Source organism: Prionailurus bengalensis, chromosome D1 (assembly GCF_016509475.1).
Source record: "Prionailurus bengalensis isolate Pbe53 chromosome D1, Fcat_Pben_1.1_paternal_pri, whole genome shotgun sequence".
NCBI classification, from domain to species: domain Eukaryota; kingdom Metazoa; phylum Chordata; class Mammalia; order Carnivora; family Felidae; genus Prionailurus; species Prionailurus bengalensis.
Window position 1 is genome coordinate 34032264 of NC_057346.1, and position 27193 is coordinate 34059456.

Consider the following 27193-nt stretch of genomic DNA (forward strand, 5'->3'; position numbering starts at 1 on the left):
AACACTGAGCACACTGCCTGGTACATAATAAATTTTCAATAAATGTTGATTTTAGATATGATTATAATTGTTATAATTACATATTTTCTTACATGATTCTTTTGTTTTAGGTACATTTATTGTGTGTTATCTCTTATATACCATGTCTGGTACATCTTGAGTGGTTTTCTCCTTCTCTGTATGATGAGCGAATAACATTCTCCCAAAGTTGTCCATGTCTGAATCTTGGAATTTGTGAATATATTAGGTAACAGGAAAAAGGGGAATTACAGTTGTTCCTGTAATCAAGGCTGCTAATCAACTGATCTTAACATAAGCAGATTCTCCTGGATTATTCAGGTGTAACCAAAAGGGTTCTTAAACATAAAGAGGCAGAAAAAGAGAATCAGATGTGATGATGGAAGCAGTCAGAGTGATATTATGCTGTGGCTTTGAAGATGGAGAAAAGGGGTCATAAAGCAAGAAATTTAGGTGGCTTCTAGAGACAGGGTAGGGGGGAGGGTAACGGATTGGTCCTTAGGGCTTCTAGAAAGGAATGCAGACCCGCTCAACCTTGGTTTTACCTCAGTGAGACCCATGTTGAACTATCCTGCAGGACTGTAAGATAATAAAGGTGCACTGCTTAAGCCACTACATTTGTGGTCATTTGTCACAGCAGCAAAAGACAACATTTAGACCAGTCTTATGCAATAACAACCAGCATGGTACTGGCAATATAATAGGTACTGAATAAATGCATGTGTATTTAAAACACCACATTTATGCTGATTCCTTGTCATGCTGAGAGAGAGAAAGAGAGAGAGAGAGAGAGAGAGAGAGAGAGAGTATGTGTGTTTTAAGGGTGGGAAAGATAAGAGAACAGTCTGTTTTTACAGTTCTTGGATCTAGAAAACAGTGATCCTGACTACAAGAAGTAATATGTTTATTGCACTTTTTTTAAAAAAAGAATAAGTTGGAAACACACAAGCTTTAGAATCAGCTAGATCAGTGTTGGAATCCTAGGTTTATTTCTAAATATCTGTATGCCCTTTGGGACTGGAGCCTTATACAATATATTCCATGTCGCATTTAACTCATGTAGGTTCTAGTCACCAAAATTATATAAGTCCCCAAATATCTACACAATTCCCTGTGGCCTATAAATCTCTGTTCCCCAAGGAACCATATTTCTTTCTACAGATGATACAGGAAGTCGTAATACGGGTTGATAAATACTGTAGTACCATTTGCCTTTAGGGGAAAAGACATGACCACAGGGAAGAGGAGCCAAAGGAGCTGAAATATAACCTGGCCTTAATACTCATAGGCTGAACCCAGCAGGATCCAACTCCCTGTGAGATTTCCTCCACAAATGGCCACTGCAGTAAATTAATAGCCCTGACTCTAATTCACATAACAGTAGAAACTTACTCAACTCATTTTAGCCCTAGTTCCCAAATCTCAGTACTGATGATGGTGTCCAGTGGCTGGAAGGCACAAAATGCATGCATTAGCACCAAGTATCCAAGAAACTTAACTCCACCAGGGATGGTAGGCATCCTGAGTTTGGGGAAGATTTTAAAGAAACCATGAGTAAGAACTTCAACTTCTTTGGGCCTCAGTTTTCTCAGCAGCAAACTATAATAAAAATGGTTTTCCTGCAAATTCATACTGAGAATTAAAATTGTTTTAAGTACCTAATACTGTACTAAGCATAATGTAGGTAATTATTAAAAGATAAGCTTTTATATTAAATGGAGCAAATACTAATAATGCAAGAGAAGGAACCAGTACTTCTGTACTCATAAAATGTGCCAAGGAAATTGTTCAGCTGCGTCATTCCCTAAGTTTTTAAGTGCATGAAGAAAGGAGAGTTTATTCGTTTTCTATACTCAGAAGTGCACTTCCAGAGCAAGACCCCTCCTGACAAGCCACTTGAAAACCACCCAAATAGTGTGTGAGATCACATTGTTTCTTATTACAAATTACATCATCAGAACATTCCAGAAGCTAGAGTACCTAGCTTGACACATCTCTGGAGGCTGTGAAATTACTGAACTGTGGCAGTATAATATAAAAACCAGTAGCATTCTCAAGAAGGACTGTTGCATTTTAAAATATACAGAATTAGGAAAAGCAATACTACCACCATGGTGTGATGCAGGGAAAGAAAAAAAAAATCATGAATCCATATGGCTATTGTCTTAAATCATCAAAAAGTAATTAAAACAAGTGAAATCAAAGCAGCCTACAACTACATATAAGCCCAGATTTAATGAGTTGTGGAAAATGTAATAAACTAAACAAATCACACATTACTATTAATTAATGGTCTGTAAAAGACTTCCAGGTGGCTTAGGCAAATAATTCTTATTTTATATTTTGGAAAGAAGGTTATTGGTAATTACGAGATAAGTATAATTTATCTTAGCTGTTTTTATCTAAAAACTGTGATATTTCTGCTTTATTATAAATGATTATTTAGATTACTTTAAATACATGTTTTCCCAATTCCTTATATGAAATTATATACATAAATTATTTCTCAATTATTTTGTATCAGATTATATTCATCTTGATATAGAAATATTAAATTTATAAACTTATAAGTCATAAATATTTTCTCCATAAATATTCTGGTTAGAAGAATTAATTTGATTGGAGGATATATTATTACAATTTTCATAATACGTATATCCCATAAATACAGAGAAAGGTTATTTGAATTCTTTTTCTGGTATCTGGCACTCTTTTGTTAATCTAATACACATTTGTTATGTCCCAGTGAGAACTCTTTATTCTTAAGGATTCAAAGATTTTAAACTGAACTTTAAGGCACTAATATTTTTATAATGGAGACATATAGTAATTAGGTTATATGAAAACTGGAACAATATAGCAATGTATAATATGCTACTGAAGCATAGAGGGGAGGAGGATACACAGAGGGTATTAAAAAATGAAGGTGGCATTTGCAGCACATCTCACAGAAATAAAAGTTCTCAAGACAGAGATGGAAGACACTTACCACAATAGCTGGCATAAAATAGGTGTTTTGTTAATGTTGTTATGTAGATCAAGGCAGAGGCAACTAATTCCTCTTTCTATAATTGATATTCATTTATTAACTTAATGCATGTTTATTATATGAAAATGATTATATTGTATTTACATTTAAGGGTTCACAAATATTTAAAGTGTTTATGTCTGTTAGTGGAGGCAAACAATAATTGTGGTCTATGACTCTGTTTCAAGAGAAGATTGTACATTTTCATACGTTTATATGTGAATCATTGTACTATAATAGAAAAGAATCTATTGTCTTTTATCATTAGTTTGATGATATATTAGCAGATCCAGTTCCTGAAAACTTTGTGATAAAAGTTTCATTATGATATACATTAAAAGAAAATAAATTTTAAAATTAATTAGGAAGTTCAGGGCAGGTGTCTTTGAGAAAAATGACTTTGTGGCTGAGACGTGATGAAGACAAATAGGGAGACTTGGGAAGATACAGGGTATGAGAATTCCGATCAACAAGGCTCTTAACAAGACCTTGTGGGGCAGGTGGCTTTGTACATCAAGGAAAGAATATATAGGGCTGATGTATAGTACCAGATGGGACCCAAAAGTAATAATATCATTCAAGAAGTGTGCACAGAATGAGGTCAGAAGAGGGCTAAAATGGACTATTAGGTACCAAAACATGAAGGAAGATAGCAGAGAATCACAGGCCAGAAGAGAAGACAAAAAAAGCAGGAATAATAACAGATACTATCCTGTGATAGTATCTACTTGATTGTAAGTATTCAATAAATAGTAGAAGTAAGATTTCTTTGTCTGGTAAAAGAAACAAAACTATATGTAAATAACTATAGTCCTGAATATTAATAATATTAATATTAAAATTAAAATAAAGCAATCTTTAAATTGCCCTAAATTTTCCTACTGGGAGACTGTATTTGAGTCCAGAGTTTTGGGCTTTAAGTCACATAAACAAGAGTTTAAAAAATTTGTCATTGCACGGGCACCTGGGTGTCTCCATTAGTTAAATGACCAACTTTTGATTTTGACTTAGGTCATGATCTTGAAGTTCGTGAGTTCAAGCCCCGCACTGGGCTCTGCACTGGCAGTGTGGAGCCTGGTTGGGATTCTCTCTCTCTTTCTTACTCTCTCTCTTTCTGCCCCTCCCCTGCTTGCATTCTCTCTCTCTTTCCACCTCTCAAAATAAATAAACTTTAAAAATATTTGCCATTATAGAGAGGTCTCAGGATTCTGGAGAAAATCAAGAAAAATTTAATGGAAAAAAGGGCATGCAATTTATAACAAGGGAGAAGTGGGATGTCAATAGCTATAGAAATAAGAAGGTACTACAGGTCCGTATATCTGTGTGAGGAAGAGAGAAGAGGGGATATTGTAAATTAACTGCAGTAAATAATAAATGTGCATCAAAAGTGGGAGATGGTAGGGGTGCCTGGGTGGCTCAGTCGGTTAAGTGTCCAACTTCAGCTCAGGTCATGATCCCACAGTTTGTGAGTTCAAGCCCCACATCGGGCTCTGTGCTGACAGCTCAGAGCCTGGAGCCTGCTTCAGATTCTGCGTCTCCCTCTCTCTCTGCCCCTCCCATGCTCGCACTCTGTCTCTCTCTCTCTCTCAAAAATAAATAAACTTTAGAAAAATTAAAAAAAAAGTGGAAAATGATATCTGGAAAGGTTGGTTGAGTCCAGATGTGGAATTTCTTAATTTGTGTTAATACTCAGTGGAGCATGATAGCTTTTAAGCAGAGGGATGTCTTGATAAGAACTAACATATCGGAAAACAAAGGGTGATGATCAAACCATTCACAAAGCTATCACAATAGTCCAGATAGAAGGTACATTGAGGACTTCAACTGGGGCTGTTGCACTTTGGTAAGGTAAGGATGGACATGTGAAAATTATTGGGAAATTGGTTGGATATGGAGAGTATTAGGAGATAATGAAGACAGGCAAACAGTGATGTTCCCAAGTTATCTAGTCTGATATCATTGACACAACTTACAAAATAGAAATTCAGAAGCCTGGCAAATTATTATGTCAAGAATATGAATTGATATTGTGGTGCTGAAGGAGATTTTCAACAGGTAGAATGGCAGTAGCTATTAGAAATAGAGTCAGAAACAAAGAAATGGATCTAGGAGATATGAATTTATACTCCATAAAGCTAATAGTTGAAAACTGAGACAGTGTTTGAGGTAGTTTATAGAAGGGAGAGAGAGAGAGAGAGAGAGAGAGAGAATGAGAGAAAGAGGGAGTTGCCCAAAACTTGGGAATGTCTATACAGAGTAAAAACAGGATTACAAACAGAAACAAAGAAAACATATTTTATATGTTGTGGAGTACTGCGGAGGAAAGACATTAAAGAATGTGCTGCATAAAAGTAACTTCTCTCAAGCTGTTGAACCTCATATGTGAACTACTAATCTAGGAATGAAGTACTTTTAAGATATTTGAGCATCATATCAAAGAAAATGTTGAGATAGGGACTGTAGGTCATATCCTCAGGCAATGGGTAAATCAAATCAAAGTCAATATTTCCACTGCAGCTCTCTGCAAAGGCACAATATTGGATGGTTAGAGATTCTTATAAGCTTCAAATGGGATGAAGGTTAATATTTTGTAAATTTTGCCATTTACATTTAATTATACATGTGAGTATAATTCAAGGAAGGACTTATATTCTATATAATGCTGACACTGAGCATTGTATGCTCAGGAGACCTCAATATTGTTAAAAATTAATTGAGTGTACAATGGGGAGAAAGATGGATCTAGAACACCCATGAATTTTACTGTTGAAGGGCAAAAAGCATTTTAAATTATTGTTTTCAATAGAATATAATGTTTACGATGTGTGGCTTTCTTAACTTGTTATTTAAATTCCACTGTCCATCCACTGCCTAACTTTCAAAGAAACAAATGTTTTGTTTTGTTTTTTCAATTTCTTGCATTATGCTTGATATCCTGTATACTAACCTCTACCTCATTCTTCTAATGGAAGTACTGTCTTTATATTCAACACTGCTGTCTTTATTGACAAATACAGTTTCCTTACCCTTATTACCTATAAATAAAGTGAATGCATTTGAAATGGTTGGCAAATCTTGTACTGGAAAATCTATCCTCCATTGTTTTCCATGATATACTATTCAGTTTCTTTACCTTCTACTCTGTAACTGCTCTCATTGATTTAGTTCTTCTAAATAAAGGAAAAATGTCTGTGTTTTCCTCTCTCTCTCATTGCATTAGGCTCCACTTTGATGAAAAAAAAAGCAACTAATCTATTTTCTACTTTACCCTTCACTTGAGAGAAGTCATAAATAGGATAGATATATTATCTCAAACACATCAAAGGGTCCCAAGCTATGCTAACTCTCAATTTCCTTTCTTATGTTAATGTGAATTTCTAATTTTTATTAGAATTAATATTTTATAATAAAGGAGCACAAGTTTATAGCCTAGATTAAGTATTCAGTCTTTTTAGCATAAGCAAAAACACTTCTTAACCAAACACACATGATATACACACACACACACCTGCACATCAACCTTTAGAATTTATCATCATTAAGGTAAATTGAATCACCTGGTTATATGCCTTTATTATGCAATTGAGAAAAGCCAGCTCATTTATTAAATGAGGTTTTAGGAGGTGGAAATTTCTCTAACAAGCTATTATATTTGTGAAAAAGTGGAAAGTCTGGTGAGCTGCTTTTCTCTAAGATCCTTTTGAAGCTAATCATTTTAATCATCTGTCTGGCCTTGTGATTTTCCTATTATTGTCATTTACTAGTGACTACCAACTTGAAAAGTTACATATGATTTATAATCAATAATTATTTTCTAAACTAAATAATGAAATATATTTTAAATCCATTTTAAAAGAAAGATATAATTATGAAAGTTAAATTTTAATACAGAATTGTGTTAAATATAAATGATGGGGTTTTTTTTGTTCTTTTTTTCCACTCTGTATAAGGTTATAAATTTTAGGAATGAAATAGTCCTACGTAATCTATGAATAAAGGAAAGCAATTCTATTTTATAGTTTTATAGGAAGATGATATTTGGTCTCCATGGCAGAGGCCAGTGGGGTGGGGTTGGAATCTGTTATAAGTAAAGATAAAGGATATCATTTTGTGGTTGAAGAGTTTTAATGGACCCTAGGTAAGGACAAGCATTTCTAGTTCAGAAAGACAATGTAAAATATATGTATTAAAATATATTATTTTTCCTTGGCTAGTAATACATAAATGTGTTTAATAAGATCTAAGAAAATCTTATATTCAAAATGATGCAGAGGTGCCAGACTTGTAAAAGTAAACAAGATTATGTTGACAATTAATTTTTATGTTTTATATATAAATACTCATTTAGCCTCATCCATATTTATTATGCCATCCAGATTCTGTTAGGAAAAAAATGAACCCAATGTAATTAGATTAATATCCGCAAATTTTATATTACTAGTATTTCCAAAATATAAAAACTCAAATAGTAAAATTTGGACCATAGTTAGAGCTTGTTTCCATTAATTTTGAAAGTAGAAAAACACTCATAACTACTAGCTTTTCAACTGATTATGGTTTATGTCCACAACAGTAGCCGTAGCTATAAATTTAGATGCTACAAAAGAGTTTGAACCAAAGTAGGCTAAATGGGCTCTGCCACCACTATGCTGCCCCTGCTGCCGTTGCCCGACATCATTGTCTACTTCCCTGTTTAAGGGCACTGCGAGGCCATTCCCATGCTGCTGGCTGACCAGGGGCAGAGCTGTTAGGAGGAGGTGGTTACCAAGAAGACCTGGCTGCAGGGCTCACTCAAGAACTCCTATCCCTATTAGCAGCTTCCCAGGTTCCAGGATGGAGACCTTACCTGCCATTCTGCCACATCTGGGCCTCTCCCTTGGCCTTTATGGGAAGGACCAGTGGGAGGTGGCCCTGGTGGATGTGGTGAATGATGGCATGGAGGATCTTCATTGCAAATACCTCATCCTCATCTATACCAACAAGGAGACATGTAAGGAGGAGGATGTGAAGGTACTGTTGTCTGAGTACCAGGCCTTCATCTTGGGCAACCAGATCTCCTTTGCTTGTTGCTGCTTCATCAGGTCCTGGCCCCTGCTGCCTGCTGCCTGGGTTCCTTACACCTGCTCTCAGCCTAGTGGTTTGCCTTGATGCCTGTCCAAACTCAAGGCCTTCCTAGCTTCTTCCCCCACACAGAACCAGCCTATTAATGAATCTGGAAGCAGTGAGAGCTACCGGGAACTCTGGCAGGAGGCGAGGCTGCTTACCTTTCTTTCCCAAGGACCAGTACAATTTTCAAGAGAGGAAAAAGAAAAACAGACTAACCAGATATCCTTAATTTCTAAGGTTAGACATTCTTTTTTTTAATTAAAAAAATATATTTATTTATTTATTTATTTTGAGAGAGAGAGAACAGAAGAGAGACAGAGAAAGGGAGAAAGAGGGAATCCCGAGCAGGCTCCTCACTGTTAGCACAGAGCCCAACATAGGGCTTGATCTCACCAGCCCTGAGATCATGACGTAAGCCAAAATCAAGAGTCTGATGCTTAACTGGCTGAGTCACCCAGGCACCCCATAAGGTTAGGCTTATTCTAAAGTGAGTACAACTGCAACAGACTGAATGGAACTTATTTTGGATAATAAAGACATTACTGAGACAACCATTAGCTGTGTATCTCCTGAATGGAGTTTGACCCGGTATTGATAGTCAAATTGTCTGAATTCTATTCATTTTACCTCTTTTCTAATTAGGGCTATTTTGAGTTTCACCTGCATATTAATAAAAACCAATAAGATGTTCTCAACATAATATTAAATTATGCATCATTAGATTTATTGCAAAAAATAGCATTAGAGTGAAGCAGTTAGCATGTGTGCTCTCTGTGTAGCACAGTATTGGCATAACCATTCTGAATAGATAAGCCCCCTGAGATAAAACAGACCAAAAAGTAGTCTATGTGAATATACTGAAGTATAAATTAAAAGCACGAATGATAAGAATGTAAGTACATCATATATTTTACATAGGTTAAATTCAAGTATTTAATCAGCTGTGCAGCCACAAGTAGAATATAAGACCCTTATCACTGCAAGTTTCTGATCTCAGAGAGTCTGTGAGACCATTCAGCAACCTTCAGGATTGTTTGGGTGGTTTAATGGGATATCATATGCAGAAACTCTGCAAAAATATTATTAAGAAATCTGGATCTAGAATTAGAATAAGACCTGAATTTCACTTTCACATTTTGTTAACTATGTCTGTTGGACAAGTGAGCTCCCTCCCTCAGACAGTTTCCTGAATTTCAATATGTTTAAATGTGGATAATGATAAGTTATGGCATTTTTTTCTTTGTAATTGAATATAAAATTATATTCAAAAAGTTTACTCCAGTTTCTGGCACATAATAATCACTTAATAAATCTTAGCATTTATTGTTAGCATTTTCATTATATACTGTTAATGTTTATATCATTAAATATAAATACTATATAAGTATCTAACAGTTAAAATAAATTGATTGTACAAATTGATATACTTTCATTACAGTGTTTATTTTATGAACAAAGATAGCCTTGCTTTTCTTAATCTCATAGTGAGTGAATCAACTAAGATAAAAAATATTGAGAATATTTTAAGAAAAAACTGGGAAAATTCTCTAAAATACAAAATAACATAAATCTTCTTACTGACAATTTACAGACATACTTTTGGTTATATTCTCATGACAGATGTGATCCTTTCAAAATATTGTCTAATTTCCTGTTAACTATTTATGGAAGACAATTCTCTAAATTCATTTACCTATTAAGAATTGAAGGTTAAACTTTTTTATTTCTTTTCAAGATTTTAAAATATTAATTATATTAAATATAAAGCAATAAATTGTATTAAATATTATTTCTGGATTTTTTGACATGAATTATGGAAGTGACACTGGGTAAACACTCTAATGTTGACAACTAAAATAAAATAACATTTATATATACATTCTTAAAGAAGTTGAGAGCAAATTTTGTTTCTTAGTTTGACAAATTCTATCACTATGTCCTGACTCTAAGTTTACAACCCAATTAAGCTATGATATGAATAGGAATAGGATATGAAATGAATATTCATTGCTAATGGGATCAATAGAGAGATGTTGCTACAATTCTAGAATCACTTTTAAAAAGTAAACTTAGAGAGCTTTCTTTTGTCTGCAGTCAAGGAAACATCTAAAATTGCTTTTATAGAGATGCTGGGGTGATTAAGTCCGTTAAGTATCTGACTGGATTTCAGCTCAGGTCATGACCTCATGTTTCCTGAGTTCAAGCCTTGCATCAGGCTGTGTGCTGACAGTGCGAAGTCTGCTTGAGATTTTCTGTTTCCCTCTCTCTCTGCCCCTCCCCTGCTCATGTTTTCTCTCTTTCTCTCTCTCTCTCAAAAATAAATAAGCATTTCAAAAACTAAAAATACTTTTATAAAAATGTTACGTTTTAATATTTTCTTGGAATATCTTAGTTTGCCTTAGGCATCTATTACAATATGGAAGATATTACCAGTAGTGTACAAAATAATATGTAAAGACATAACTAACTTTAAACTGGATATTAACATCTGTTATGACATCAATATTAATTATATCCACAAATACCATTATAGGTATTAATGTCCATTTACTAATAATATAACTGTTGGGTTTATGGAGCTTTATAATTTATAAAATATTTCTGCAAAAATTGTATTACTTATTTTGATTTGCTGTTATGCTTATTAGAGAGGACTGTGTATACACCTCTTAAGGAATCATTTTTCTCATAGGTCTCAGAAGGGAGTTCTTTTTGAGGGTAGTGGCCACTGTGGTACTGGAGGATATTCATTCATTCCCTTACTCATTCTGCAAGTATTCACTGAGTGTTGGCTATGACCGTGCATGTTAAAGGTTGGGGATTAAACTAAAGTAAATTAATAGATAAATGATACATAAAATATGTCTTCAGTGAATTCACAATCTTGTAGAGTCAGTGGTATGCTTAAGTTCAGAATGGCTCTTGGGAACCAAGGTAATTTTCATAAATACTTGTACTTCAATATAACAAGAAACAAATATAATAAAGACCATGTGAGATTATATGTATATATATATATATATATGTAATATTTTATATTATACTCTCTCTATATATACATATAGATATCTATATATATACACATATCTATATCTATATCTATATCTATATCTATATCTAATCTATATCTATATCTGTATCTATATATCTATATCATCTGTATGTATACACATACATATAGAGAGAGACACAGAGACAGAAAGAAGGTTGTGGGGGGAGGTTAGTTGTTAAAGGTAGCTCAGCAGGCAAATAGACTGTCATATATAAAGATATAAATAAGAATGAAATGATCTTAAGACAGTGTATAGTTCACTATAGCTTGAGTAACAGAAAACTGGAAAAGCAGACAGAATGTAAATAATAAATGGCTTTGAGACCATTTGTAGGAGTTTATACTTTATTCTAGGATGCATTAGAAGACTTTAAATGTTTTAGGGACCAGCAGATAATATTAGTATTCCTTGGGTAGAGGAAAAGGGAAAAAGATAAAGAATAGTAACCCTTTATCTATATACATCTGTGTCCATACAGTCAGGCTTAATCACGTAATGCCCCAGTAAACTCCATACTTGCCACTTAAGTCCTATCAAGTGGATAGAATGTAACCTTGGCACAGAGAAGTTATTCTGGTCCCAACTTAGTTTAAACTTAGAGTATAAGCACCATAAATTAGATAGAGTATCTCATCTAATTTATAAACTAGGTTAAATGGACAATGTCTGAGGATATCCCAAACAAAGCTATGAAAGATGGTAAGCATTTTAATCTGAACCTTCTACTCAGACTCATGCAACACCATTTACAGTGTGAACAAGTCTCCATTGCGCTAAATTGAAGAGGACTTTTATTAAAAAGCTCCTGTTTCAGATACACACGAAGACTTATTAGGATTTATACTTAGGATTTATAAAAGGATTTAGAAAACCAATGTGCACTCACAGAATTTGCCTTAAGTACTAAATTTGATTGAAAACAAAACAAACAAACAAAAAGCAACAACAAAAATAGAAACAAAAAGAAAAAAATGCTGCAGAAAGCTCACATAGAAACTGGGGCCATGACTTCACAGGTGCTTAGGCCCTTCTCAGCTATACACAGCTAATTAGTTGGTAGTGATTAGGGGTTATTCTCTCAGTTCCTCTCCTTTTCATTCTTTGGAGAAAAATATCAGCCAAACGTAATCATCATGTGATTCTTCCACTAGGTGTTATAAAATTATGAGAAGAGTAAAGTGGTTTCTAATTCTGGAGATAATAGTTGTATGTTTTGGGGAAAAAATCAAGATTTTAGAGGATATTGAATGAGAATTCATGTTGAAAGGATCAGAAAAATATTTCTCGAAATTGTGTAGTTCTCAGTCTGGTTTTAAGATCCTTTAGTTAATTTAAGTTTGTTAGTCAAAGAGTGAGAGTCTAAACCCTGAATTTTGTTCTACCTAACATAGTATTTACAGCACTTAGTATCTTCTATATGGCAGAATATTTCCCTGGAAGGAGATTAAAATCTAGAGAATACCTATACCTTACTTGGAAAGGAGAAATTCATCTCAGTAATTAGACCCTATTTTGTATTTTCAGAATCTTCTACACGGACTCCCTTTTTTCTACCACCAAATACTACCATGTTACACTGTCATGGCATGTCAGGTAAAACTGTTACACATTCTCATTTATATTATGTCCAAAACGAAAATCCACATAATATTTTACACTTAAATACTTAGATTCTGATCTTTGTCTCTATAATCACTGAAACTGGTTTTTAAAGGTCTCAAAATCGAAAAAATTTTGAGTATTATTTATAGCATTTGACATGGACGACAGTTGTCACCTTAAAACTGAATGTCATTTAAAAACCCTGAATGTCATTTATACTTAAGTCTGTTTTATTAGCTTTTTTCCTCTGCCTCTTGGCTTATTCCATTCTTGTCTCCTTCACTAACTCCTTTCTTTCTACCTTTCACTATCTTTCTACCAGAGAAATGTATATACTCCTGAAGGTTAGGTCCTTAGCCCTCTTCTTTCCAGTTCAATTTCTCTTGATGAAATATCCTTAAGATTTCAATGAGTCTGTCATTGTGTTTTGTGGCCAGTTCCTCACTGCCTTTCCTGAGCACCAACCAATATTTTAAAATATTATGGGGGAGGGAAGAAGGCGGCATAGGAGGACGCTGGGCTCACCGCGCCTCCTGCTGATCACTTAGATTCCACCTACACCTGTCTAAATAACCCAGAAAACCACCAGAGGTTTAGCAGAACGGAGTCGCCAGACCCAAGCACAGACGAGAGGCCCACGGAAGAGGGTAGGAAGGGCGGCGAGGCTGTGCGCGCTCCACGGACTGGCGGAAGGGAGCCGGGGCGGAGGGGCAGCTCGCCGGCCAAGCAGAGCCCCCAAGTCTGGCTGGCAAAAGCGGAGGGGCCTGACGGACTGTGTTCCGACAGCAAGAGCGACTTAGCGTCTGGGAGGTCATAAGTTAACAGCTCTGCTCGGAAAGCGGGAAGGCTGGAGGACAAAGGGAGGGAGAGCTGCTGAGCCCCCTGACGACAGAACTCAGTTTGGTGGGGAACAAAGGCGCTCGCCAGCGCCATCTCCCCCGCCGATCCCCCAGCCAAAATCACAAAGAGAACCAGTTCCTGCCAGGGAACTTGCTCCCTCTGCACAAACACCCAACACTGTGCTTCTGCAGAACCAAACCTCCGGCAGCGGATCTGACTCCCTCCCACTGCCACAGGGCCCCTCCTGAAGTGGATCACCTAAGGAGAAGCATTCTAAGCCTGCCCCTCCTGCCCCCGTGCACCTTGCCTACCCACCCCAGCTAATATGCCAGATCCCCAGCATCACAAGCCTGGCAGGGTGCAAGTAGCCCAGACAAGCCACACCACCCCACAGTGAATCCCGCCCCTAGGAGAGGGGAAGAGAAGGCACACACCAGTCTGACTGTGGCCCCAGCGGTGGGCTGGGGGCAGACATCAGGTCTGACTGCGGCCCCGCCCACCAACTCCAGTTATACACCACAGCACAGGGGAAGTGCCCTGCAGGTCCTCACCACGCCAGGGACTATCCAAAATGACCAAGCGGAAGAATTCCCCTCAGAAGAATCTCCAGGAAATAACAACAGCTAATGAGCTGATCAAAAAGGATTTAAATAATATAACAGAAAGTGAATTTAGAATAATAGTCATAAAATTAATCGCTGGGCTTGAAAACAGTATACAGGACAGCAGAGAATCTCTTGCTACAGAGATCAAGGGACTAAGGAACAGTCACGAGGAGCTGAAAAACACTTTACATGAAATGCAAAAGAAAATGGATACAACCACGGCTCAGATTGAAGAGGCAGAGAAGAGAATAGGTGAACTAGAAGATAAAGTTATGGAAAAAGAGGAAGCTGAGAAAAAGAGAGATAAAAAAATCCAGGAGTATGAGGGGAAAATTAGAGAACTAAGTGATACACTAAAAAGAAATAATATATGCATAATTGGTATCCCAGAGGAGGAAGAGAGAGGGAAAGGTGCTGAAAGGGTACTTGAAGAAATCATAGCTGAGAACTTCCCTGAACTGGGGAAGGAAAAAGGCATTGAAATCCAAGAGGCACAGAGAACTCCCTTCAGACGTAACTTGAATCGATCTTCTGCACGACATATCATAGTGAAACTGGCAAAATACAAGGATAAAGAGAAAATTCTGAAAGCAGCAAGGGGTAAACGTGCCCTCACATATAAAGGGAGACCTATAAGACTCGTGACTGATCTCTCTTTTGAAACTTGGCAGGCCAGAAAGAATTGGCACGAGATTTTCAGGGTGCTAGACAGAAAAAATATGCAGCTGAGAATCCTTTATCCAGCAAGTCTGTCATTTAGAATAGAAGGAGAGATAAAGGTCTTCCCAAACAAACAAAAACTGAAGGAATTTGTCACCACTAAACCAGCCCTACAAGAGATCCTAAGGGGGACCCTGTGAGACAAAGTCCCAGAGACATCACTACAAGCATTAAACGTACAGACATCACAATGACTCTTAACCTGTATCTTTCTATAATAACACTGAATGTAAATGGATTAAATGTGCCAACTAAAAGACATAGGGTATCAGAATGGATAAAAAAACAAGACCCATCTATTTGCTGTCTACAAGAGACTCATTTTAGACCTGAGGACACCTTTAGATTGAGAGTGAGGGGATGGAGAACTATTTATCATGCGACTGGAAGCCAAAAGAAAGCTGGAGTAGCCATACTTATATCAGACAAACTAGACTTTAAATTAAAGTCTGTAACAAGAGATGAAGAAGGACATTATATAATAGTTACAGGGTCTATCCATCAGGAAGAGCTAACAATTATCAATGTCTATGCACCGAATACCGGAGCCCCCAAATATATAAAACAATTACTCATAAACATAAGCAACCTTATTGATAAGAATGTGGTAATTGCAGGGGACTTTAACACCCCACTTACAGAAATGGATAGATCATCTAGACACACAGTCAATAAAGAAACAAGGGCCCTGAATGAGACATTGGATCAGATGGACTTGACAGATCTATTTAGAACTCTGCATTCCAAAGCAACAGAATATACTTTCTTCTCGAGTGCACATGGAACATTCTCCAAGATAGATCATATACTGGGTCACAAAACAGCCCTTCATAAGTTTACCAGAATTGAAATTATACCATGCATACTTTCAGACCACAATGCTATGAAGCTTGAAATCAACCACAGGAAAAAGTCTGGAAAACCTCCAAAAGCATGGAGGTTAAAGAACACCCTACTAACGAATGAGTGGGTCAACCAGGCAATTAGACAAGAAATTAAAAAATATATGGAAACAAACGAAAATGAAAATATAACAATCCCAACGCTTTGGGACGCAGCGAAGGAAGTCCTGAGAGGAAAATACATTGCCATCCAGGCCTATCTCAAGAAACAAGAAAAATCCCAAATACAAAATCTAACAGCACACCTAAAGGAACTAGAAGCAGAACAGCAAAGGCAGCCTAAACCCAGCAGAAGAAGAGAAATAATAAAGATCAGAGCAGAAATAAACAATATAGAATCTAAAAAAACTGTAGAGCAGATCAATGAAACCAAGAGTTGGTTTTTTGAAAAAATAAACAAAATTGACAAGCCTCTAGCCAGGCTTCTCAAAAAGAAAAGGGAGATGACCCAAATAGATAAAATCATGAATGAAAATGGAATTATGACAACCAATCCCTCAGAGATACAAACAATTACCAGGGAATACTATGAAAAATTATATGCCAACAAATTGGACAACCTGGAAGAAATGCACACATTCCTGAACACCCACACGCTTCCAAAACTCAATCAGGAGGAAATAGAAAGCTTGAACAGACCCATAACCAGCGAAGAAATTGAATCAGTCATCAAAAATCTCCCAACAAATAAGAGTCCAGGACCAGATGGCTTCCCAGGGGAGTTCTACCAGACGTTTAAAGCAGAGATAACACCTATCCTTCTCAAGCTATTCCAAGAAATAGAAAGGGAAGGAAAACTTCCAGACTCATTCTATGAAGCCAGTATTACTTTGGTTCCTAAACCAGACAGAGACCCAGTAAAAAAAGAGAACTACAGGCCAATATCCCTGATGAATATGGATGCAAAAATTCTCAATAAGATACTAGCAAATCGAATTCAATGGCATATAAAAAGAATTATTCACCATGATCAAGTGGGATTCATTCCTGGGATGCAGGGCTGGTTCAACATTCGCAAATCAATCAACGTGATACATCACATTAACAAAAAAAGAGAGAAGAACCATATGATCCTGTCAATCAATGCAGAAAAGGCCTTTGACAAAATCCAGCACCCTTTCTTAATAAAAACCCTTGAGAAAACCGGGATAGAAGGAACATACTTAAAGATCATAAAAGCCATTTATGAAAAGCCCACAGCTAACATCATCCTCAACAGGGAAAAACTGAGAGCTTTTTCCCTGAGATCAGGAACACGACAAGGATGCCCACTCTCACCGCTGCTGTTTAACATAGTGCTGGAAGTTCTAGCATCAGCAATCAGACAACAAAAGGAAATCAAAGGCATCAAAATTGGCAAAGATGAAGTCAAGCTTTCGCTTTTTGCAGATGACATGATATTATATATGGAAAATCTGATAGACTCCACCATAAGTCTGCTAGAACTGATACACGAATTCAGCAAAGTTGCAGGATACAAAATCAATGTACAGAAATCCGTTGCATTCTTATACACTAACAATGAAACAACAGAAAGACAAATAAAGAAACTGATCCTATTCACAATTGCACCAAGAAGCATAAAATACCTAGGAATAAATCTAACCAAAGATGTAAAGGATCTGTATGCTGAAAACTATAGAAAGCTTATGAAGGAAATTGAAGAAGATTTAAAGAAATGGAAAGACATTCCCTGCTCATGGATTGGAAGAATAAATATTGTCAAAATGTCAATACTACCCAAAGCTATCTACACATTCAATGCAATCCCAATCAAAATTGCACCAGCATTCTTCTCGTAACTAGAACAAGCAATCCTAAAATTCATATGGAGCCACAAAAGGCCCCGAATAGCCAAAGCAATTTTGAAGAAGAAGACCAAAGCAGGAGGCATCACAATCCCAGACTTTAGCCTCTACGACAAAGCTGTCATCATCAAGACAGCATGGTATTGGCACAAAAACAGACACACAGACCAATGGAATAAAATAGAAACCCCAGAACTAGACCCACAAACGTATGGCCAACTCATCTTTGACAAAGCAGGAAAGAACATCCAATGGAAAAAAGACAGCCTCTTTAACAAATGGTGCTGGGAGAACTGGACAGCAACATGCAGAAGGTAGAAACTAGACCACTTTCTCACACCATTCACAAAAATAAACTCAAAATGGATATAGGACCTGAATGTGAGACAGGAAACCATCAAAACCCTAGAGGAGAAAGCAGGAAAAGACCTCTCTGACCTCAGCCGTAGCAATCTCTTATGCGACACATCCCCAAAGGCAAGGGAATTAAAAGCAAAAGTGAATTACTGGGACCTAATGAAGATAAAAAGCTTCTGCACAGCAAAGGAAACAACCAACAAAACTAAAAGGCAACCAACGGAATGGGAAAAGATATTTGCAAATGACATATCGGACAGAGGGCTAGTATCCAAAATCTATAAAGAGCTCACCAAACTCCACACCCTAAAAACAAATAACCCAGTGAAGAAATGGGCAGAAAACATGAATAGACACTTCTCTAAAGAAGACATCCGGATGGCCAACAGGCACATGAAAAGATGTTCAGCGTCGCTCCTTATCAGGGAAATACAAATCAGAACCACACTCAGGTATCACCTCACGCCAGTCAGAGTGGCCAAAATGAACAAATCAGGAGACTATAGATGCTGGAGAGGATGTGGAGAAACGGGAACCCTCTTGCACTGTTGGTGGGAATGCAAATTGGTGCAGCCGCTCTGGAAAGCAGTGTGGAGGTTCCTCAGAAAATTAAAAATAGACCTACCCTATGACCCAGCAATAGCACTGCTAGGAATTTATCCAAGAGATACAGGAGTACTGATGCATAGGGGCACTTGTACCCCAATGTTCATAGCAGCACTCTCAACAATAGCCAAATTATGGAAAGAGCCTAAATGTCCATCAACTGATGAATGGATAAAGAAATTGTGGTTTATATACACAATGGAATATTACGTGGCAGTGAGAAAAAATGAAATATGGCCTTTTGTAGCAACGTGGATGGAACTGGAGAGTGTGATGCTAAGTGAAATAAGCCATACAGAGAAAGACAGATACCATATGGTTTCACTCTTATGTGGATCCTGAGAAACTTAACAGGAACCCATGGGGGAGGGGGAGGAAATAAGAAAAAAAAAAAGAGGTTAGAGTGGTAGAGAGCCAAAGCATAAGAGACTGTTAAAAAGTGAGAACAAACTGAGGGTTGATGGGGGGTGTGAGGGAGGAGAGGGTGGGTGATGGGTATTGAGGAGGGCACCTTTTGGGATGACCACTGGGTGTTATGGAAACCAATTTGACAATAAATTTCATATATTAAAAAAAAAAAGAAAAAATGACAGTCACTGATAAAATTATAAAACTATAAATAAGAAAATAAAAAAATAAAAAAAGAAATAAAATATTATGTATTTTCTCTTTAAAGCTGAAATAAAATCACCTCATATTCTCATTGTTACTTTATTATGTAACAATATTATGGATTTTTCAGTTGAATTAATCAAATCCCAGATTCTTGGTATCATTCTAACTTTCCCTTACCTTTTACATTTCTACCCCCATCCATTTAATCATTTGCAAGTTCTCATTTGTTTTAGAGTCTCTTATAGATATCTATTCTATTATATTCAATACATAAGAGATTCAAGTCACTTTTGCCTTGATTACTGAAATGACCTCCTAACTTGACCTTCACAATAGAACTTTCTTGGATACATTTCCCTAGAGCAGTTAGTTGTCTGATCATCTCTGCCTGCTCTGTGAGTGTGTAGAGTGAATTACAAATTTCTCTGCATTTATGATAAACCATCAGAAATGTATGCAGGGACGTCATGGTCAGAGTTGTATTTTATATAGATCATTTTAGAGATTTTAGTGGAGCTGGGGTAGGATGAAGAGAGATGTTAAGGAGTAGAAAATATAGGCAAGCAATTTTTCTAGTAGTTCTGAGGGAGATAATGAGTAAGGAAATATATATGGAATAGGGAGATTTGTACTGATTTTGTTAGCATTAAAGTCTATGAGAATATGCATTGTTCATTTTGGCCCCCTAATATCTAGAATAATGCCCAAGAGAGAGAAGATATTGAGCAAATATTCCATGAATAAAATAACTAAAGATGCTGAGCAAAGCAAAACAAAAAATTAAATGCATGATGAAGTATGGTATAGGGTAAAAAAGACAGATTGTAAGTATAGAGTTCAAAGTTAGATTTGAGTTGGAGCTGCTATTTTATTACTAGCCATGTAACTTTGGTAAAATAAGCTTGAATAGCAAGGGTCAGAAGATTTGTACATTCCTGATCTGAGTCTTTGTGGGTTACTTTACATAACGTGAGTGAAGAACTGCCTTTCTGCATTTTTAAAAACAAGAAGAGCAGGAAGACCAAAGGTCAAGTCAGGCAAGTGGTTCATTTTGCTAGAGGGCATTTATCACATATGGACAGAGTTATTCATGAGTTCCATTAATAATTAAAATATATGTTTGAATGAACTTTAATAAATAAAATACTTACAAAAACATTATGTCATAGAATTAAGCATTTGAGGACAATCTGCCACAGATTTCAACTTTGATTCATTCATTATAACTTCCATTTAAAGCACAAAATTACATATTTTAATTAATTTTTTTCTGTGATCTCAAAGAATCCAGAGGAGTCACATACTCACAATTATTATATCTATTATGATCAGAAGAATTGTCCTTTAAAAGGAAGATTTAAACCATATTCTTCGAGTAAAAACTTTATAAAAGAAAAACATAATTGTTTTGTTTATAGAAAACAAAATTACAAAGTACATCAACTTATTTTGTAATAAAATTAGATAATTTTACAACTAATAAAATTATCCATGTCAATGTGATTCATTCAAATTGATATTCGAATGATTTAATGAAGTTATTATGGACAAAATATCATGGACTAATGAAATAAAGCTTTGAATATACTGTGGAGTTAGCAATTATTCAAATAATTTCATTAGCTATAAATGCTAGTTAAATGTGGTTTTAAAATCTAAGGTCAATTTTACCTTAAGTGAAGAAGTTATGAAATGCTAGAGAAGTAATTTTTGAGTTTTATATAAAAATGAAAGGTTAAATTAAAGGGCTTAAATACAAAGTCTATAAAAATAATATAATCTCTCAAAGAATTAAGGAGGTTATTTTAATCAACTGCTTCAAGGAAAACTAATGGAATATTCTGCATCTAAACCATCTAAATGCCCTGGAAAGCAGTATGGTCGAATTTAGATATGAACTATCAATTTACCAGGGATAGCATATAAAGATATTTTGAAGCAAGAGACAGCATGAGGAGATTTTATTCTTGATTCATTTTATGTTTGACTTACTAGTATGAGTTATTTCTAAAAATCCAAATTTTGGAGAGATTGCTATGAGCTTTAGATATCTGAAGGATGTTTTAGAAGTGTGTGGTGTCACATTATCAATTCCAAAGTCTCATCAGCATGGTAATAAGCTAATAGAGTGACAAAGTTTTATATGGTATATTCTTGCATGTCACTGAAGAGAAATCACTATACTAGGTGAGGAAATTATCCTCATGATGAACATCAGCTACAGGAATAAAGTACACTCTGTCAAAAATATAGTCATTATCAATGTTATTGATAACCAGTAACAATCAGTACTAGTGACAGTTATCCAACTTTGTGTTGATTTATGTCTTTCTGAAGTTAAAAACAGCTCACAGGCATGACTTCTTTATATCATTAATTTTTACTATGCCCTTATGAGGTATATATTTATTAATGCCAAAGTATATTTTTAACATGAGTGAAGCTGAACCACATTTATAAATATTCATTTAGGAAGAACTTAAAATAAAAAGTCCTCATGGATAGACATTTATACATGTAAGGGATGAGTTAAAAGGGGAAATGAGCAAGACTACAGCAGTTTCTCAAATCCATTAGCTCCTCAAATCAAAATTAAAAAAAAAAAAACTATAAGTGAATGAATTGAATAGCTTCATGATTACACTGTAGTTACACTTAAATAATTGGTTCGGTTTTATGTCAGGCTAATTACACTTGCTATTGAACTGATATAGGGACGTTGTTAAGATCTCTCTATAAGCCTCAAACAAGAAATTTCCATAAGAATTAAATGTCAAGAAAGTATTTTCTCCTCTTAAGGAACTTGGGGGAAATTAGAGTCCTTTAAATGTCTGTATTTTTTCCGTTTGCTCTGACTTCTGGGAGTCCCAAGGAAATATTTACGTCTTGACCACAAGATTTTGAGACATTATGGCCTACACTATCTTGACCTCTTATTATGAAATGTATTTTTTCTTGTTGCTGTATTTATTTACTTACATATTTACCTTTTATGGTACATAATTTTATGAAGCAAGTCAATCAAATCACATTTGGAATGAGATTGAGATAAAATATATTGGAAAAAAATATTATGTAAATATACCTCTGCTATTTCATATTTAATATGTTGGGTGACAAGCGAAGAGGAACAAAACTTTAAAAGAAGATTATTTTACACTAAATTTTTCGACATATTGCTACATCACCAGGTAAAAGTGCCAATGCTTACTTCCTTATCCCCATTCCCTTCAAAAGTCAGGATCTATAATGATATTATCAGCTACTGATAATAGCCATAGTCATCTTTTTGCTGTCTCAAATTCATTTAGAAAACTTAGCTTTCCAGGTTCTAACCTTAGATTATCCAATACATAAAGATAATTATGAGGAAAAAATTTTATTAAAAGAGAAAATATGAAAAGAAGTAAAATAATTATATACCAAAATTAGTATACATCCCCAACTTTCAGATCTACAAAGAGACACGCAGATACTTAAACTTTTAAACTTACATAAAAATTAAGCAACTGGCTCACTGACTAAAATTTGAACAATGAGAAGAAATGCACAATGATTACATACTTATTTTTGTTGCTAATATTTATTTTTGTTATATCATATAAGTATTGATAAGGTGATTATAAAATTGTGGTTGATGAAGCAAACATACAAAGAATTTTGAGAAACTACAATATAAATATAGTTTGAGAGAGGAGTTGAAAATCAAATTGATTATGTCAAAGTGAATATAATACATATTTATGTTAGAATAGGGAAGGATTGAGTACTATTAGAGTTAAATAAGAGGTATCATTTGCCTTAAAAAAGATGTTCATTTTAAGTCTCTTTTACTAAACTGATTTAATAATAATGTCATCCTACTCACTACCAGAACTTATTTGGAACAGTTTTATATACTCCTCTAACATCTAGATTTTAGTCTCCTATAGTATTACGCATGTGGTAAATGAAAAGTAGCTGAATTTATGATTGACTTGGGACGTGGGCAGGTTATCAAAATATCATTAGTGGAAAGCTAGACTATTTTAAAATATATTTTTTGTTAACAGAGGACAAAAAAGCTAGGATTAGGTGAGTCCCAATAACCAAATTGTGGTTATTGTATTTATATACATATACGTATACATATATGTATTTATATACATATACAAATTGTATATGTATATGTATTTGTATATGTATATGTATATGTATATAAATATGTATATTTGTATATGTATATAAATAAATTGGATTTGCAAAATCTCATGTAATTCTAATACTCAAAATCAGAAAGCTTAATATGATGTGTTTGTGTCTAATATGCATATATAATTTCCAATAAAAAGAGAAAGTGACTCTAATAAGATATGTTTAAGGTTATTATCTTTATTGAATATGGGATTGTTAGCATATGGATACTTGTTTCTTCAATTAAATACATATCCATCTATAAAATATAGATTAGTCTGTTTTCTATTAATATAATTAAGGGAAATTCACTTGATATTTATTTAACACTGTCCAATAAGTCTTAGAATCACAACATTTTGAATAATTATGTCATATTCCAAAAGGCAAAGCCCATGTGAAAGCTATAAAGTGTTATTGATATAACAAAAATAATGTTCAAATTATATAGGAGGCCAAGTCTGTTAAATACGTCTCACATTTGAATGGAGTAACCAAAACTTGACTGATAACTCAGAAACAAACTCTAGAGTGGGTAATATGATCCTCATTAGAAAGGAGATGTTAGATCACAAGAGCACTATATAGTGTACAAAATATATCTGATGAAATTACTGGATTATATATGATGAAATTGATGTGTAAACGGTAAAAATATTTATATAACAAAAATATTATAAACTGAGTAAAGCACAAAAATATGTCTTAAGAGTAAGTACAGGACAGAGTTTACTCATAAGAATTAATAAAAATTTTTATAATCAATTCGATAATTTGTAAATTTTGCCTAATTTTATGACATTTAACATGTTTAATCGACTCATATAGTAGACTTGGAATATTTAATTTGATTAAATAGGTTTTGATAATTATCTAAACTTACTAAATATATTAGTTTTAAAATATTAGTTATATATTTAAAATTTTATATAAATAGTGGCTGATAGATATAAAGGATTAATGATTTCAGCTTTAAATGTGTGAAGAGTAATAAACATTCTCTACCCACAAAAAACCTTTAAACATTAAGCATCTATCAACAATAAGTAGTACATTATCTATCTATCTATAAGGTAAACAGAAAATCATGATATAAAGGAAAGGTGCGACTAAGTTGTTAAACTTACTTCACCTTTGTATCCTTTCACTTAGTTTCAGAAACTGCTTTTTACTTTCCAAGTTCCTACATCATTTTACCCCTAATCACAAAACTACCTTGACTCCTAGAATCCCATAACACCCAAGCTCATATCCAAATATACTGCGAAGCAAGTTGATGGAGTCTTCATTCTCCTCTCTACCACCTATATTTGCATTTTTCCCCAAAGATCTTCTGGGATGAAGATAGAGCTAAACTAAAGGACATTATATACATATATATATATATATATATATATATATATATATATATATATTATCAAATGGACCTAATGGCCTCTATGTAGGGGAGTAATTTTGTTGCAGAAGTACCCTTCCCTATGTAAGTTAATGTTTCAACCAGGCACATTATATGTATATATGGGCTTCAGAACACAGTTGAGTCTGGTGAGATGGGAATGAGGAAAGGCAAAGTCATAAGATACCACTAATGAATGCATATGTATATTAATCCATATGTTTAAATTAGGAAGAAAGTAAATATTGCTCTAAACCAAGTTTGGGACAACTGGATGCTGAATAAGTAAGATAGATGCATTGGACTTTCCTTGCCTGGTCATTGAACTGTAAATGCTGGTACCAATGTGATCACTGTGGGTTGTGGTGAGTATCTGACAGCTGTGACTGGTCTTTGCAGAAATTCTAAGATGGTGCAGTCATATAGACACATAGGATCTTACAGTATATAGATTTCTGCTCTGAGGCATACAGAAAACTTTGCATATATTTTGCCGACACTGGTGATTTGGGGTACAAACAATTGGTATACAAGCTATTATGAATTGGTGTACTTATGTCAGATAGCAGACCAAAGAGAAAAGTATAAGCCAGTTAGTATTTGTTCATCAAGTTCTCTGGATTTGCTATATCTGTCTTGGAAGGACTGCTCCATTTAGAGAGGAGCAATTAGAAGGGATATTTATTTTGTTTATTAGGTTATTCTTTTGATGTGCATGCTGAAAAGTATTACATTCTGTGTTACACCACACAATATTTTCTAAATTAACAGGAGTATATTTAGACTACTATCTTGGTATATTTGGTGATTATAAAGTGCCTGTATGAATTCCTTAGCAAATTTATTTTAAAGATAATATTTAGATTTTTCTAGAACCTAGCTCAATGTTCTCCAAAGTATATCCATTATCATTCCTTTATTCTCTTCTTTCTCCTTCACACTCTGTAATAGGATGTCTGGATTCTGGGCTAATTAGCAAAAAATATGTGAGGGAGATTATAGAGAGAAAATCAATTATTCCATTCTTCAGGATGTAATTTTAAATTAAAAAATCATTGTGTGATGAATTACAGAGCCAATATAAGATACATATAAATTATTAACACAAATATTCCTACCCACCTATCTATTTTTTAGATACTGTAATCCTCAAGAATTTATATTCAAGTACGATTACTTACTAAAAAATGGTACTAAGTTTGTTTGTTTGTTTTGTGTTTTTACTCAGTAGCTTATCTTTAATTTGGTACAAGGTTTCATCATAAATTAAATAACTTCATGACTTTTAAGAAGGCATACAGTTAATTAAATAAATATCTATTTTAGAAAATATCTATATTCTAGTATATATGTATGATTATAAGTATGTCGTACTTTTTCCTAATTAAAAATTTGGGACATCTGACAGGGAAGTTGTAGTTGGAATTGGAAACATTAGCATTTCAGAGGCATTTCTTTAGCTTCTTGCCTACAAGCAGAATTTTTAGAATATGTGATCATATAAACAAAAGAATCTACAGAAAATAGTTACTGTAATAAACTATAGAAGAATAAAAGCAGGTAAGTAGATATTTTAGAAGGCAGGGGAAAGAATTAAAAATCTATTTTTAAGTAGATCTCAAAAAATAATTGAATTCAAAACTTTCTGTGCTTTCATGAATAGCATTTTTAACCTCCCAGACTAGTGTGTTGGGTTTATTTGAAGAGGACAACATTTCGGGAAGTTTCAAAAGAAACACATTGGGGGCGCCTGGGTGGCTCAGCCAATTAAGTGTCTGACTTCGGCTCATGTCATTATCCTCCAGTTCGTGGGTTCAAGCACCCCCTGCGGGATCAATGCTGACAGCTCAGACCCTAGAGCCTGCTTTAGATTCTGTGTCTCCCTCTCTCTCTGCCTCTCCCCCACTCTCTCTCTCTTTCTCTCTCAAAAATAAATAAATCTTTAAAAAATTAAAAAAAGAAACACATTGTTTGTATAGCTTGACCAAGGTTTTACCACATTTTAAAATCTGAGGTCTAAATTAAGCTTTTGCCTAACTAAACTTTAAAATTACATGTATATAGACTATATACAGGTACATGAAAAAAAGCAAATACTTTACTCACAGGCAAATTGAAGTATGGCTTCTCTACTAAGAATACTTCCAAATGTGTTGGCTGCTAAACACTGATAATGACCAGAATCCTTTGCTTCACTTGGATTGCTTATAATGAAGGTCCCGTCTATCAAACTGTAGCGATAGTCACTTTCCAAATCTATTTCTGTTCCATTTCGAAGCCACCTTAGGAAAAATCAGAAGAAATATATGTAAAAATTACTTGAGATATTATAATACTCCCTGAGAGTGTCAGAATCTCACTGGC

The 27193-nt window shown here is 34.7% G+C and overlaps 1 protein-coding gene across 1 annotated transcript in view; it reads right to left on the reverse strand.

Annotated features, from left to right (window-relative positions):
- Window positions 1–27193, reverse strand: part of CNTN5 (contactin 5) — a 1382461-nt gene that overhangs the window by 493873 nt on the left and 861395 nt on the right. The window contains exon 6 of the mRNA XM_043579878.1: window positions 26936–27111. Within this exon, the coding sequence (XP_043435813.1) occupies window positions 26936–27111 (176 nt within the window). The remainder of the gene's footprint in view (window positions 1–26935; window positions 27112–27193) is intronic.